Below are 17,462 nucleotides of genomic sequence, written 5' to 3'. Positions count from 1 at the left end.
TGACTGGAGTAAGTGTAACATCATTGACAGTAAGAGAGAATGAGAGGTGAGGAGAAGGTTTAGGAGGAAAAACAAGCAATTCAGTCTTTGCCATATTAAGTTTCAAACTACGATGAAGCAACCAAGCTGAGATATCTGAAAGACATGCCCAGAATTGTCAATACTGACTGGTTTCAGGCAGGATTCTTTCCCAGACCTACCTGGAGAAGCCAGAGATTGAACCTGGGACCTTCTGCATGCAAAGCATGTGCTCTGCTACTGAGCTACAGCCCTGCCTTTGGCCTTGACTACGACCTCCCATGATGCCTAATCATTTTCCATGTCAGATGGGGTTTTGAGAGTTGCATTCCAACATCATATGGGACACAAAGTTGGGAAAGGATCCTACTTGCATCTGCAGCTGGGTTGTCCAGTACAGATGTTGTTTGTGCTGACTGAATATATATATATTGGCTCCCCATTTGGCTCAACTGGAGGTTCATGAATATGCTCCTCAGCATCAGTTTCCAGATCACCTGCTTCCTTTCAACCCTCTGGAAAGGACACATACAGGCATGTGGGTTTCAATTGTTTGTAATGGTACTATATATACCAACCAGGCATAATCTCAGTTACTACAACCATTAGGGCATTGTAGGATTACTCTGAAATATCTTTCAAGGAATTTCAGTTTGCATTTGAGTACTGTAACATGACATATATTGGGCCACCTTTGAAGATGCTTCGGAAACTGCAGTTAGTCCAAAATACAGCTGTGAGAACATTAACTAGGGCTGGGTGTTATTAATCATATTATGTCAGTGCTTCACCAGCTGCACTGGATCGCAGGATACATATTTCTACTCTGTCATGATTTTACACATTGGCTGCATTCAGACAACATGATACTCAAAGGTGGGGTAATAATCAACTCAACAGTTGTTAGGGGTACTCTTATTATTATTATTTTATTTTTTAGCCTACAGCACCCGGTATTCCCAGGCGGTCTCCCATCCAGGTACTAACCAGGCCTGACCCTGCTTAGCTTCCGAGATCAGATGAGATCGGGCGTGTTCAAGGTAGTATGGCCGTAGGCGTACTCTTATTTATTTATTTATTTATATTTATTACACTTATATACCGCTCCCATAGCCAGGGCTCTCTGGGCGGTTTACAGAAACATGAGAATTCACACAACATGAGAATGATCAACCGTGGTGTGGATTAAGATCAGCGTTGAGTTGATTATTAGTCCACACTGAGTTGACTGACTCATCCCCCACCCTCTCTCCCTGCTCAGTCCTCCACTAGTATCCCATGAGCCATTGCTGCCAAAAATCTATCCTACCAACTGGACTAAAGTGGCAGGCACCACTTTGACCACTCTTGCCTTGCAACTCTGTGGCTGATGAAATAACCAACGGTGGCCAAGGAAATAACCAACGGTGCTCTCCACACAACACAATAACCAATGGTGGTTCAAATAGCTAACTCTGCACAGCACTGGATATTTTCGTTGGTTATTTCGGCCAAATAACCAACTGTTGGTTAAAAAACTCCCTCCACACAACACGATTACCCATGGTGGGTTAAATAACCAACCATCAACTATTTAAACCATCTTTGGTTATTGTGTTGTCTGAACCCAGTCAGTGTTTCATCTGTAATTAGAAAATGGGCTAGACGAACTGTCAATGCTCTACCTGTCAAACATAATTCACATACCTCTCTGCAACCATGAAGGCTAGAGATTTAATTATTTTTTAAATAGAAACTAAATTTGGAGTCCCTGAAAGTGCTGAAAATCTGGGGTCCTTCTGTAATAGCTCTGCGGTTTATCTGCCAAAGGCATGAAGAGGCAAGGGGCCATTTTGTTATACACTAGTTAGCTTCACCTGCCATTTCTGCTAAAAAGCTTGAGATACATATTGTCTCAATGGTGAATTCATCTTATTTTGACTTCCAGCTACTAAATCTTGTTATGTCTACATCATCAAAAAAAAGCCATTGACTGCCAAATGGGACTTCTCCCATTTCATAGAATCATAGAATAGCAGAGTTGGAAGGGGCCTATCTAGTCCAACCCCCTGCTCAATGCAGGAATCCACCCTAAAGCATCCCTGACAGATGCTTGTCCAGCTGCCTCTTGAATGCCTCTAGTGTGGGAGAGCCCACAACCTCCCTAGGGAACTGATTCCACCGTCGCACTGCTCTAACAGTCAGGAAGTTTTTCCTGATGTCCAGCCGGAATCTGGCTTCCTTTAACTTGAGCCCGTTATTGTGTCCTGCACTCTGGGAGGATCGAGAAGAGATCCTGGCCCTCCTCTGTGTGACAACCTTTTAAGTATTTGAAGAGTGCTATCATGTCTCCCCTCAATCTTCTCTTCTCCAGGCTAAACATGCCCAGTTCTTTCAGTCTCTCTTCATAGGGCTTTGTTTCCAGACCCCTGATCATCCTGGTTGCCCTCTTCTGAACACGCTCCAGCTTGTCTGCATCCTTCTTGAATTGTGGAGCCCATTTAACCTTTTAGATAGTATTATTTTGTTTCTTTTCCCCGCCCCCACCCCTATGAGATGGATGTACTAATTCTATGTGAAAATGAAGGAAATCGAACAGTAAAAGCAAATTACGCAGATTTTCCCTCCACGCATTTCTCCGTCCTTTCTCTGAAGGCTGTCATGCAAGTCACAGCACAATCAAGTCTCATGTGGGCCAGCAGTCCTAACAGAGCAATTTTGGTCTGCCCAGTGATTTTGAAACAGCACACAAAGGATGTGTCACACCATATTAGATTGCTAGTCCATCTAAACCTTCTTTAGAATTGGAGAAAGGACCAGATGATACAGCTAAAGGATAAAAAAGAAGAAGTCCAATGTCTAATTTTCACAGTGAACACTACAATGATATATACTATAAATGGGCTGGAGACCTAGTATTCTTTTACTGCATTTGTTCCTGGAATTGCAAAGCATTGAATACAATGCATTTCATTGTATAGGCAGCATTCACCAACTTAGTCAGAACTAGTCAGAACTCTAAAGGAGCTATCTAAAGTGCAGAGTTTTGACTGGTTCAAAATTACCCAAAGACAGGATTACAATGCAGTCCTCGTGTGGCACAGAATGGTAAAGCAGCAGTTTCTGCAGCTGAAATTCTCCCCACGGCCTGAGTTCGATCCCAGCGGAAGCTGGTTTCAGGCAGCCGGCTCGGTTCGACTCAGCCTTCCATCCTCCCAAGGTCAGTAAAATGAGTACCCAGTTGGCTGGGGGAAAGGTAATAACGGCCAGGGAAGGCAACGGCAAACCACCCCGCTATAAGGCCTGCCAAGAAAACATCAGCGAAAGCTGGCATCCCTCCAAGAGTCAGTAATGACTCAGTGCTTGCACGAGAGGTTCCTTCCTCCTTCCTATAATGTTATGCCACCATGAATGACACAGGGGCTAAAAACAGGCAGTGGTAAGGATAAATTGGAGAGAAATGGGCCTTAGTCAACATCCTAAACTCCCCCAGACCTTCATTCCTTCACCATCCATATGGCTCATCCCAAACAGATGTTGACATGCACAGAACAGTACAGAGAACGCAATACCTTCACCCCCGATACCTGGTTATACAGGCTGTGTTATAAACAGGTAAGGGACAGGCTCCAGCTGAAGGTTTGGCTGTGTGGACGTCAGATGCAAATGGAAATGAGGTTCCCAGGTGTAGCTGAAAATATTTCAACCATTATCCCCTAAAATATTATATTGGTAAAATTCTGTAAGCTGCCAAACACCACCTTTCCCCCCAAAGGTGAAAGAACAATTGTCCAGACCTACTGAAAATCAGCAACTGCTGCATTTCAAGCTTTGTGTGCGCTCGCCCACGGTCTTTTAGCCTGGGTTAGTATTACGCTAATTGTAGACCTAGGACCAAAGGGAAGGAGTCAAGTGTATAATTTTAAAGGTGCACTGCAGGAGCCGAGCTAGTTACTAGATTGAAATGCACCCAGCAGGCGGCTTAGTGCATGTTCTAAAATGTAGGAAATTATATTATACTATAAAAAGCTTTTGGATGTACTGTACTCTGTGTTCTCTGAACTTCTGAACCTGTGAACGTTTCCGCAAAGCAATGAGGGCTAACAAACTGAGACTCAATCCAGACAAGACGGAGGTACTGTTAGTGGGTGGTTCATCTGTCCGGCGAGGTGATGTTTGCCCTGTCCTGGATGGGGTTGCACTCTCCCTAAAGGATCTGGTCCGTAGTTTGGGGGTGCTCTTGGATCCAGAACTGTCACTGTGCCATGCATGGAGCATGGCACAGAACTGCCATGCTCCATGCATACCGTAGAAAACCAGGTATCGTGTTTCTCCAAACCTCCTGCCTTCTTGGGAGACAATAACGAGGCCTGCTAAGTAATCCACAAAGCTTTATTCAAGCAATAAACATCTCTTCCCCACCTGAAGGGAGTCTAATCTCTAGGAACTTTCCCCTAGGCAAAACTATGCAAACTAAGCGAGACAACTGTCCGTTCAAGAAGAATGGAAAGCCTTTTCCCAAGATGCGTTAACTTCAGAGAGACTAGTTCTGAGGCGGCTTCTAACAGGACGCCAGCCAGGCTGACTTTCCCTCGCCTTCCTTTAGCTCCGCCTGGTTTAGTCTGCGGCATACTCTAGGATCGGCTAACTTCTCCACGTTCTCTCCCTCGGAAGAATGTTGGCTTCCCACTGACTGTGTATTGTTTGCCCTTGAGGAGATAAGCTCTGGAGAGGGTTCACACCCAGCTGGTGAAGAGCCCGTGAGAGCTTTCTCCCCCACTGGTACAGGCTGGCCTGTTTCTGGCGCTGCCTCCTCTACTTCAGAGTCTGATTCTGATTGATCACCTGAAACACCTTCTTCCAACCCAGGGGGAGCAGGGCTAGACATGACACCAGGTGGACTGACTGCAGAGACCTCAGACACTGCCAGCTGTGTGAACTGGCATAGAAGCTCACCAGCAGAGGTGTCCTGCACGACTGAAACAGCACCTGGGAAATGCCCAGAGTGCTTGGGATAAATTCCGAGAAACAGAAAATGTGGAGAGAGAGGAATATATTTTCTCAGACATGACCTGGAGAAATTAAGAAATCTATATTGCTACATGCTATAAGTAATGGGAAAGTAGCATAGGTTTTATACTAGCCCAGAAATTGTAATGGCTTTCTAGACATTTACTGCATGTTATTATAGATGGGCATGGTTTTTTCTGCTCTGGTTCCCCATCCCTTCTTTTTATTTACCTACAGACAACAGAGCATGCTGATGGCACTTTCTGCTCAAGGAAGTTGTAGATACTTAACAAATATCACCAGGAAATTATCTCAACACTGCAGGGCAGGGCAGTATAAACAACGCACAACCTTGCTGTTCTCAGCAACACCTGACAGAATTGAAAACACACCTACAACACATTATGTGCACAGAAGCCAGCCTCAATGGCACTCTTTGGCTTTGCTTTTTCATTTTTTAAAAAAGAAAAGCAACTGAGGGGGGAGAGGATTACAAGTGGAAAAGCAATGGAGAGGGGGGGAATACTTAACCCTTTCAGCAGCTTCAAGTCTCAATTCCCTCCTGCAAGCAGCTTCATCTGCCACAGAGATCATAATGTACATTTGTGAAGATAAAACAAACTTGATAATTCTGTCAAGACAGGGTGGAAATTGTCCTGTTCCAGGCAGAGTCTGTAGAAAAAGCGGGTAACACACGGACAACTCCAAGTACAACTGGGAGAAGCCCACTTTGCATAGAGGAGGAGGAGCTTATGATGTTGCTTCAGCATAGGTCAGAAGCCAACTGAGACTTTAATCAGGCCCCGAGTCTCCAACGTGGTGCTCTAGGGCACCAGTGTGCCCATAGACACCTATTGAGGCCCACCAAGTTCCCTGACATTCTTGGTTTTTATTTTATTTCATCTATCTATCTCAGGGAAGCTGGCATGCTGCAAACTGAAGTGCTGTCTTCCAGTGCCATCTTTATTTGAATTTTCAAAAAGTGGGTGGGGTGTTTTGTTTTGGAGTTCAGACCCCCACTTCCATCTTGTACTTAAGTTCTTGGGCAAGCTACTTTTCTTTTAGTCTCACCAGTTTGCTTTCTGGGCCTGCGCCTTCCCAAAGGCAACCATTTTGTGAGCGTGCCCACAACACTCTCAAAATTCCAAAAAAACACTAGCTCTGCCTTCCACTATGAAGAAGCTATCAATGCTTAAAGGGACCGTGCTAAATTCTTTAGGGGGCTCCAATGGAACTGGGGCATGAGGCGCTTCTGCCCTGCCAAAGGTGGACTCTTTGGGGTCTGAGGAGGCGGGCAGAGTGATATCCTCAGACCACATAAGAGAAAGTAGTACTGACTCCCAGGGCTCTCATCTCACAGATGTCTTTGGCAAGAAGGTATATTGTGGGGATAATTTCTGTACGCAGCCTTCTTCCTCCTTAGTGCCCTCATATCTTTTTCTGATCATATGGCGTTTGACACTTGGGTCATGAAAGTGTTGGGAGAGGAGGGCAATTTGGGATGAAGAAAGTGAAGTCAGGGAAGGGTTAAGTTCTCTGCTGCTTCTCTCTTTAAAATTCCTACCTGCCAAAGCTACTTTCCATGATTTTTATTTTTAATCTCTCTTTTCTTGCTCATGGCGTTTTTTGTAGATGGACATGATGGGCTTTGCCAAGTCATCCTGACTTTTACCGACTCAGAAATTTCCTGACTACTGAACATGTTTTAAGTATGACTGCTTTCTGAATGTTGGTGTGGATGTATTTTTGTAGTCCCAGATTCTGAAGGTTTTCTGTATAGTTTTTGATGTGACACCAGAGGCTGATGTAACTAACAAAATAATTGTGACCTTTTCCTGTTGCTATATTTCTTTAACTTCCATAGCCAGTGATGTATTTTTCTCTCTCTTTTCCACAACATTTTTGTCATTAGGTATTACTATGTGGATGAGGTAAGTGTGTTTTTCTTTTCTTTTTCTAAATAATAATAATATGGAAAGAAGCTTTGGCAGGTGGGAATTTGAAGGAGAGAATCAGCAGAGAGCTTAACTGTTCCCAGCCTGCAGGGAATAATAATGAGGCAATGGTAACAAGTTTTCTGACATCTATCTGCACATAGATAGATGTGAAGAACACCCATCCCAGGCGGAGTTGAAAGCCACTGGAGAAAGGCATCACTTCTAATGGAACACAAAAACACATTTTCTTTCACCCCATGGCTACCTTTTGTCAAATAGTCCTTTGAAACAATGCACAGACCTACAACGCTTGATTATCAGGGGCAAACACAGCATGAGGGCATGTGCCTCAGTCAGCAACCCCTCTTTCAAATGGCCAGGAGGGAGGGGGTTATTTATATCTAGCTACAGCACATCCACAGGAGGGAAAGTGGTCAAGTGCTTTGCTGAAATAGACCCTACACTTTTGCACCTTTCTCATTCTGTTTTTGCGCACCAAGGTCACACACGAAAACACTGTGCTTATTCTGCACGGTTCCGTCAGAGAGTGTCAAAGATTCCTGCTCTGCAGGCTCAGTCCTAGTCTAAAATTTGCTTGAAAGATAAAAACTGCTGTGGAGATCCCCATGTCTCAGGAGTCTCCGCTCATGCCAACTCGTCAGCAACTTTTGCCTGCAGCCTGGACCAATTTCCGTACAAGAGTGGGTGGATTAAACCCCAATTAAGCCAGGAGAGTTGCCCCTGCCCACAGCCGTTCTGAACTTGGCTCAAGCATTGTTGTCATGATGATAAAGTTGCACTGGAAGAAGCAGCAGTAAAAAGTAATAAGATCAATGAGGGAGGTGCAGTAAATGCTTTTGCTTCCAGGAGAGAGAGAGAGAGAAATAAAGCACCTATTTAAGAGCTCCGGTGCAAAGTTCTTGGAATTTGCTGATCCACCATCATCTTCTGCCACTAACCAAGAATACTTAAAAAGGAGGAGAGGAAAAAAAGTAAGCTTTTCTGAATACTGAAGGTGAGTATAAGTTCAGATATAGCTACAAGCTCTGGAATGCTGTTCTCAAAGGATTCCACATTTTGCAACCACAGCACTTAGAACCCCCAAATTTTACAAATAGAATTGATGCATGAGAATCCAAAACCCTTGCAAAAAGTTGCTCAGTTTGCATAGTTGCACGTGTTTTTAAGGAGATTAATAACACAGATATTGCACGTAGGTGGATAGAAGGATTTGGCTGGGGAAAGGTGAATTCAAATCTAGGTCTAGGGGAGTATGGAGATGCTAAAAGCAGTATTTTGACCTTTCTCCTTTGCCTGTGGTTCCATCTCCTTTTGCCTTCAGCCCTGCCCAATACTGGAATGCAGCCTCCAAGAGCTGGATATGCTAAGACGAGTTCATACGTCGCTGCCATATCCTGAGTCAGACCACTGGTTCACCTAGCTCCATACTCATTGTCTACCTGACTGCCAACAGATCTCCAAGGTTTCAGGCAACGGTCATTCCCAGCCCTATCAGGAAATGCTGAGAATTGAACCCGGGATCTTCTGCATGTCTTCTACCACTGTGCTATAACCCTCCATTAACTTATACCATCTTTAGACCACTAAACTAAACTATCCTCATAACCAGTTTTCATGCATCGACACAACAGATAGCAAGACTTAGCACAACATGGCAAATACATGTTCATATTTTCTCCACCCCATCCCGATAGAACTATGTGGACTGGGAAACTGATCAGAAAGGGAGAAAAGAAGTTGTGTGTTGCAGGATTCTATGTGAGTTGCATTCAGTGAAGAACTCTTCATGACATAACAGGCCTGTTCAGACAACACGGTAAATCATGGTTAGGCCAACTAACCCTTTTGCAGCAAATGGTTAGTGACCGGCTCTGTTCAGAAGACACCTTAAACCATGGCTTTAATTCTGGTGGTTAATCCAGAAAACCAAGCTGTGTTCAGAAGACACCTTAAACCATGGTTTTAACCACGGCGTATAAGGCTTTTTGCTTTATTCACTGTAGTTAATCCAGAAAGCCAGGCTGTGTTCAGAAAACACCTTAAACCTGTGGTTTAAGGTGTCTTCTGAACACAGTCCAGCTTTCTGGCTTAACCACTGTGGTTAAAGCCATGGTTTAAGGTATCTTCTGAATGGGGCCACTGTGTTTAAACCATGGTTATGTAGCCACCATGGTTAGGAATAGTTCACACATACTAAGTCATGGTTCACATAGCACACTAAACCATAGTGTTTAGTTCAAAATGCTTAACCACCATGGCTTAGCATGTTATCTGAACAGGGTCAATGTCAGCCATGAACATTTCCAGAACCCTGGTCACAGTTGGCAAGCTTAGATTGGATTTATTTTTACATTAGTTTGCAGTAGCATCTGCCTTGGTTTTAGTGCATGGACTGCCTATAGAGCAGAGACATTGTTCTACTCACCTGGCCATTTGCTTGTATGCTTCTTCTGCAACTGCAAAGATATGAGGATCCATATCCCCCATGTTTTGGCCGCTGTATGCATAGATGACATCTTGTCCGTAGATTGGCAACTGTTCATAGGGATTAATGGCAACGAGCACAATACCTTAAAAACACACAAGCATGCAAACAGTTAAACGCTTACACACAAGATGCAGAATTTTTGACACACACTTAAATAAGAACCTCTGGTCTGTGTTGCGTTAATTTATAAGTCTGTTTTCTACCTGAGGATTCAAATCCAGTACATACAAAAATGCAAACAAAAAGAGAATTCTGTGATATTGACAGCTGCCATTCTAGCCTGGTTCTAGTTCGCTTCCTACACTATGGACATCATAGAAGATACTCAAAAGGCTTCAAAATTAAAAGTCAACTATTACAGTTGTCTTCTATAACCACGATCCAACAAAACTAGATGCGCACAGGAGAGAGAAATGTGCAAACAGAGGGTTCACTGAAATCCCCACTGTACCCACTTGCACTGCTGAAGAGACAAGTTGCTTTTCAGTTTAAATGTTAAAACGTAAACCGAAGTGGATTGCCTCTTCAGCGTGTGGTAGATTTGTTTTTAGACACTCTCGTGCTTTAGGATCCTGCTCTATTATTTTCAGTCTAGTCCCAGGAGAATACCAAGGACAACTGGTTGTCTCTAGACCACCATTTAAGAACTAATGCAAATGATAAATGCATTTTAAAGTTTTTCCATAGTTTCTTCTTGTGACATGGCAAAGAGCAGGTCCTTCCTAGAACAAACAGCTCTCTATGCAGTGGGACTTTATTATATGTACAGCATTTATAACCCACATTCATCTTTAGAAAAAAGACCACAAGGTGACTTACAAAGCAAAGCCCTTATCTAAGTGATTTAAAAAATAAATAAAACACTGCACGGTCAGCAATACCGCTTTGATGCATTGAGAGAGTTTAAATCCAAGACAGATGCACATTGACTGCTTGTCTGTCTGTCCTATCATGTATGTGAGTTTCTATAATTCCGAGGTCAGTTATGCGAGATGTTGCCAATCCATTAGCCCTGTATTGCTGGCCTTTAAACGACAGGAGTTTTGAACTAGTTTTTCAACCTTTTGACTGGCTTTTCTGGATTGTCAGCACAGAGATGCATCCAAGCCACGCTTCTGAAAAGAACCAGAACTGTACTTGTACAATAAGCCAACCTTCGTGCTGTATCTTTAGTTCCCAAACAAGACAGAAAGCTAGAAATGTAAGCATTCTTTTATTTTCTGTGTCTAAATTTTCCCTGTATTTTCCCCCCTCCATAATAAACAATAAGTTCAATGTTCAAGCGTGGGACCTGCCCAGAGAGCTTCAGCTATGGGACAGTATAGAAATGTGGCACCCCGGCTGTGGAATGAGCTCCCTAAGGAGGTTCGCTTAGCACCTACATTATATGCTTCTAGATGCCAGGTGAAGACCTTTTTATTCTCCCAGCATTTTAACAGTCTATAATTAAATAAATTTTAACTCGGTGTTTTAAATTTGCAATTTTGTATTGCTGCTGTTTTTATCTGGTTGAGCTTTTATATTGTATTTTATAGCATGGTTTTATACTGTTGTTTTATACTTTGAATGTTTTTAATTTTGTGAACCGCCCAGAGAGCTCCGGCTATTGGGCGGTATAGAAATGTAATAAATAAATAAATTTTAAAAAATAATAATATGAAATGTGGTAGCGTGGAGTATTCCTGCTCAGGGTTCCAGCCATCATGCCTTCTTTCACGATACACCTTTCCATTCCCTGTCCCCTGATTTTGATGGGCCATAGCTCAGTGTGATAGAACTCCTGCTTTGCATGCTAAAGGTCGCAGGTTCAATCACCGGCTTCTCCAGGCAGTGAAAGGAAAGAATCCTGCCAGAAACCCCGGAGAACCTCTGCCAGTAAGCATCGAAAATATTGGGCTAGATGGACCAATGGTCTGGCTCAGTATTAGGCAGCTTCCTTCTCGGTGGCTGCCCGGGACTCTGGAACTCCCTTCCCAGGGAAAATAGACTGGCTCCCTCCCTGGTGTGTTTCTGGAGACAGGCTGGCCTTTAGGGGGTTTATCCACCCTTTATGCACTGTTTATATATTGGATTTCTTTTTAAATTATTCGTATTATTTGCAACAAGGGGCCACCACCTTTTCTGTGGTGGCCCCCCAATTATGGAATGATCTCCCAACATTAATATCTTTTCGGCGCCGGGTTCTCTTTTCCCAGGCATTTAGCAAATGTAACAAATAATAATAACAATAACAACAACGTTTTAAAATGTTTTACTATTGTAGCATGTTGAATTATTTTCTAGTTTTTGTATATCTCTATTTTAACTGTACATGTTTTAATTTGTAAAGTTGCCTTGAGTCCCAGTACTGGGAAAAGGCAGGATAATAATAGTATGCTGAACGCCTTCCCCCACCATTTCTCAGGAGCCCCGTTTTGGCTACCTGGCCACCATAAATCAGTAACTGAGTTTGCTACTACTTCATATGATTCTTGATAGTTTTGCCTTGGACAGACTTAGGTGTGACCTATGCCTCCTAAGCTTTATATACCCAAAGGTTATTTTATAGCAATTAAGAGACAGTCTGACAGATGCTGGATGGTCTCAAGGAACAAGAGCAATACAGACACCAGAGTAATTAACCGTTACATAACTCTGTCACCACTCTTTTAAAAAATAGAAACTGGTGGCAGGCACCACATTCACACATAACATTGTAAGCCAGGAATCCTGCTTTATAAAGCCACAACATGCACACTGTGTTCCCACTTCGCTCCTCCCACTCACAAAAGCAGGAGAACAAAACAAGCACAGTTAGCTTAACATTATGTCCAAACAGAGGATTATGGTATATCGCATCTAAGCAAGCCAGGATTTGAAAACCAACAATAAACTCTAGTTTAAAGGTGGCTTATGAATCCTGGTTTCTTTGAGTCCAATAAACCATAACTATGGGTTCGGATGTAACATCAAACTCAAACAAGTGGTAAGAGCACTGTGGGAATGAATGGGTTGCATGAACCAGCATGCAGCTCATGCACATGGCAGTTTAATAAGCCAGGATTCCAGGGATTGCTGGCTTATTGTTATGTGTGAACATGGCCAACATATCTTCTCTCACATTTCACACCCCTGCCAACTTCCCACACAAAACACACAAACATTGCAAGAGATGACAACACTGCAAAACTCACCACAGTAGGTATAGATGTTGTTTGATTCCAAGAATCGGACTTTTAAGTTGTGTAAGACTGCAGGTTCATGGAGGTAACTTAAAGCTGTCAGGTCATTTTCTCCAACCAAAATATCTGGATTACGCAAGAAGGGAAGTTTGTTGGCTTTAGGATCAATAGGATATTCCTGAATCTGGAATGATAAAAGAAAAATAATGGTTACAGAAGAGCTACAGAATACGTCCATGTTTGCAGAACTCAATGAAATTATGAGTTTAGGTTATAAAATGGCAAGGGAGCCAAAGGCTCATTCACACAACAAGATATTGAGGAGAAAATAATTGCATGCATTGGCTGCAAAAGATTTACACTTCACTGAGAGGTTATTTCTAGGGTTGTTGCCCAATGAAGCAATCTTACCATATGATCACTCAATTCATCAGCATATGAATAAAGCAAGAGATTTCAAAGGAAAACACCTACTGCTTTGTTTTTACAGGACTGCCTAAAGATGTCACAGCATCTTAGCACAGGCGTTCCGACCCATCTGCAGACCATAACAGGCATTACTCCATAAAGGAGATGGATCACTATTTGGCAATAGAAATTGCAGGTGTGGGAAACCCAATCCAAATTGGTCTCACTGTGGGGTGGGGAAGGGTTAAAACCATCCATGCTAGGATGCTGATCTGATTTGGAACTGCTACACCTTATCTAGCGTAAAAATGAAAATGCCTCTTTCAGTCTTAAGAGTCCAGGAAACAGCTCTTAACATGGTACATACATGGTGCCATTAAAAAGCTAAATAACATTTCTAAATATTTATTTGTTTGTTTGTTTATTTATTTATTTATTTATTTATTTATTTATAAAATTGCTGCTGCTTCACCCTTTGGTCCCAAAAAGGCCCAAGGCATGATATATTTTATTTATTTATTTATTTATTTATTTATTTATTTATTTATATAGCACCATCAGTGTACATGGTGCTGTACAGAGTAAAACAATAAAATAGCAGAACCCTGCCGCATAGACTTACATTCTAATAGAATCATAATAAAACAATAAGAAGGGGAAGAGAATGCACCAAACAGGCACAGGGTGGAGTAAAACTAACAGTATAAAAGTAAGATCAAAATCAAGTTCTAAAAGCTTTAGAAAAAAGAAAAGTTTTTAGCTGAGCTTTAAAAACTGCGATTGAACTTGTAGTTCTTAAATGTTCTGGAAGAGCGTTCCAGGCGGAAGGGGCAGCGGAAGAAAATGGACAAAGCTGAGCAAGGGAAATAGAGACCCTTGGGTAAGAAACATGGCATCTGAGGAGGGAAGAGCACGAGCGGGGCAATAGTGTGAGATGAGAGAGGAAAGATAGGAAGGAGCTAGACAGTGAAAAGCTTTATAGGTCAACAGGAGAAGTTTGTATTGGATTCTGAAGTGAATTGGAAGCCAATGAAGAGATTTCAGAAGTGGAGTAACATGGTCAGAGCGGCGAGCCAAGAAGATGATCTTAGCAGCAGAGTGGTGAACAGAAACCAACGAACTGATGTGAGAAGAAGGAAGGCCAGTGAGAAGAAGGTTGCAGTAGTCCAACCGAGAACTAACCAATGCATGAACAAGAGTCTTGGCAGAAGAGACAGACAAAAATGATCGAATCCTGGCAATATTATATAGGAAAAAATGACAGGATATCTCTATATAGATATAGATATACAACACAGTATCCTAACAAACAAATATACTAAGCAAATTAATACACGGGGGAGCGGGGAGGCTTACACTTTACTGATAATCATCACTATTTTGTTGTAATTGTTATTTCTTCTTTTGCGATTAATTGAAAATATTAGAATGTTAGTGTTAGTGAAAGGAATGATTTGGGTTCTATTGCACTATTGCAATTGATGTTTTGGTATGCTTGCTTTTGTATTGCTCTTGGGCATACTTTGTGGAGAGGTGGCATACAAATGAAATGAAATGAATGGTGGAGAGATCAGGAGGAATATTTGGGAGGCTGTGGCTACTGCCCCTCCTCCACATCCATCTGAAGTGACTGTACCACTTTCTCTAATGGTAGGGCAAGCCCTGTTCTAGCGAAGATGTTTTTAAGGCAGGTGGAAGGTTAAAGCTATTTTCCATGAATTTTTCAATTAACTGCGATTGTCTATGATAAACAGAATAACTCCTTATTCTGATGCAGTATATATTAGTATTATATTCTGTTTGTGAGCTTTCCAAGGGCTGGCCAATATTGGTAAATGCAAAAGTAGATTAGCTTGATTTTGGTCACGTCTAGCATAAGCAGTGGTTTAGGTTCTTAGCACTGGCTGTCTTTGCTCATCTGAACTCTTCTTCTGCTGTCAGCTTTCAACATCCATCACTCCCAGCCTAATAAACTGGAGCTGTTTGTCATCTCAGTGGAAAGCAAAATGAATGAAACACGCCTGACATGACTAATAGTGAGAATACATAAGAGGGCGCCGAGGGGTCCCATCTAGTCCAGCATTCCATTTCAAACAGTTGCCTCTTAGGGATGCAGGACAATTTCGTTTTTGCTTGCAGAACATGCCAGCACAACAAGTTTGAAGCTCCAAACGTAAGCACAAGCACGGGTCTGCTGAAAGTATTCACAAATTGTTGAACACGTTCTCACATCTTTCTCGTTCCCGGTTCCCAATTCGAATGGCACAAATTTTCTAATTTGCACAAATTTCCTCAGTAGACTGAACCAGCCCGGATTTAGTCTATTGTAGAAATCTGTGCAGATTTGGGGGGATTTTCACAAATCTCTTCTTCGACCGCTGCTTGATTTGCACAAGTTTCCCGTTCGCGCAGAGCGAGCAGCAGTTGCAAACACAAATTCAAATTGGGCATGAGACAATGTTCGATAAATCCTGCTGATTGTGAACACTGCTCGTTCGCCCATCAGTTTTAAAATCTCTTCACTGGCTGCCAATTAGTTTCCGGGCAAAGTATAAAGTGTTGGTTATCACCTTTAAAGCCCTACATGGTTTGGGTCCAGGCTACCTGCAGGATCTCCTTCTCCCAAACAATCTGCCCCGCACACTCAGGTCTTCTGGGAAAAATCTACTTCAGTCTGCCAAAATTAGGCTGACAAGTATTACCTAGAGGTCCTTCTCTTCAGCTGCTCCCAGACTGTGGAATGGCCTGCCGAAGGAGACTCATCAACTTAATAGACTTTTAGTATTTAAGAAAGCTATAAAGACTGATCTATTCTAGCAGGCCTATCCAGTGGAATTTTAGGGTGTTTTTAGGATATTTCAATAACGTATACAGTACTATGTTTTTAATCAGTTTTATGTATTTTATACTTATTGTTGTTTCCTGCCTCGATCCAAACAGAGAGGCGGGTAAGAAATTATTATTATTATTATTATTATTATTATTATTATTATTATTATTATTATTATATCCCTATTGTCACTCCAGTCAGATGCTCTTGCCAGCAGAGTATGACAATGACAACAACCTCTGTCAGGTTGAAAGCAACCTCTGTCAGGGATGCTTTAGGGTGGATTCCTGCATTGAGCAGGGGGTTGGACTCGATGGCCTTGTGGGCCCCTTCCAACTCTGCTATTCTATGATTCTATGATTCTCCTGTGTTTTCTACCTAGCATCTTGCCTACTGCCTTTAGATTTGGCGATTCCGCGATCTAGTGTTTGAAAACTACTCAGCAACTAAACCCGTAGCTTTTGTGAGGTCCCTGCCTGCCTTCCATGAGGTATGCTCCTTTGCATTAACTAGCCTTCCTCAACAAGGGAGAGGGCCTTTTCGGTGGTGGCCCCCCGACTGTGGAATGATCTCCCTGATGAGGCTCGCCTGGCACCAACACTGTTATCTTTCAGGCGCCAGGTCAAGACTTTTCTCCCAAGCATTCAACAGCATTTAACAACGCCAAGTTTGTTTTCTAACGGACCCCAGAACTGTTGTTTTTAAATGGATACTATTGTTTTTATACTGTTGTTTTTGTGTTTCTGATGGTTTTTAAATTTTGTATACTTTTTTAATGTTTACTGTTTTTCACTTTTGTAAACGGCCCAGAGAGCTTCAGCTATGGGGCGGTATATAAATGTGATAAATAAATAAATAAATCTGGCATCTTCCCAATATGCTGGACTACAACTCCAGTTGCCCAGGTAGATTATTATTATTATTATTATTATTATTATTATTATTTATTTATTTATTTATTTATATAGCACCATCTATGTACATGGTGCTGTACAGCGTAAAACAGTAAATAGCAAGACCCTGCCGCATAGGCTTACATTCTATTAAAATCATAGTAGAGCGATAAGGAGGGGAAGAGAATGCAAACAGGCACTGGGTAGGGTAAACAGGTGCAGGGTAGGGTAAAACTAACAGTATAATAGTATAAAGTCCAAACAGCATCAAGTTGTAAAAGCTTTAGGAAAAAGAAAAGTTTTTAGCTGAGCTTTAAAAGCTGCGATTGAACTTGTGGATCTCAGATGTTCTGGAAGAGCGTTCCAGGCGTAAGGGGCAGCAGAAGAAAATGGGCGAAGCCGAGCAAGGGAAGTAGAGACCCTTGGGCAGGCGAGAAGCATGGCATCAGAGGAGCGAAGAGCACGAGCGGGGCAATAGTGTGAGATGAGAGAGGAGAGATAGGAAGGAGCTAGACCGTGAAAAGCTTTGAAGGTCAACAGGAGAAGTTTATATTGGATTTGCAGTCCAGCACATCTAGAAGGTACCAGGTTGAGAAAGGGTGCCCTAAACCAAACATCCTGAGACTTTCCTTCCACTCCTTCCATCTGCCACACAGCCTCCGTTTTTACTTTTGCCAGAGGATCTTAGCTGTTGGAGGTTTCAAGAGGTTAGCGAAA

The 17,462-nt window shown here is 42.4% G+C and overlaps 1 protein-coding gene and 1 non-coding gene across 4 annotated transcripts in view; both read right to left on the bottom strand.

Annotated features, from left to right (window-relative positions):
• MYO5B (myosin VB) overlaps nucleotides 1-17,462 on the bottom strand; it is a 339,709-nt gene that overhangs the window by 208,537 nt on the left and 113,710 nt on the right. For all 3 annotated transcript variants that reach the window (XM_063128253.1, XM_063128254.1, XM_063128255.1), the window contains 2 exons: nucleotides 12,627-12,798; nucleotides 9,391-9,535 (listed from right to left, as the gene is read on the bottom strand). In XM_063128253.1, coding sequence (XP_062984323.1) covers nucleotides 9,391-9,535; nucleotides 12,627-12,798 — 317 coding nt within the window. The remainder of the gene's footprint in view (nucleotides 1-9,390; nucleotides 9,536-12,626; nucleotides 12,799-17,462) is intronic.
• Nucleotides 957-1,075, bottom strand: LOC134400961 (5S ribosomal RNA). The gene has a single exon (XR_010025605.1). It is a non-coding gene; the product is annotated as a 5S ribosomal RNA (ribosomal RNA).

The sequence above is a fragment of the Elgaria multicarinata genome, chromosome 6 (assembly GCF_023053635.1).
Source record: "Elgaria multicarinata webbii isolate HBS135686 ecotype San Diego chromosome 6, rElgMul1.1.pri, whole genome shotgun sequence".
Taxonomy (NCBI): Eukaryota; Metazoa; Chordata; class Lepidosauria; order Squamata; family Anguidae; genus Elgaria; species Elgaria multicarinata.
Note: the sequence above shows the minus strand (reverse complement) of the source record. Positions and strands in the feature narration are given on the sequence as shown.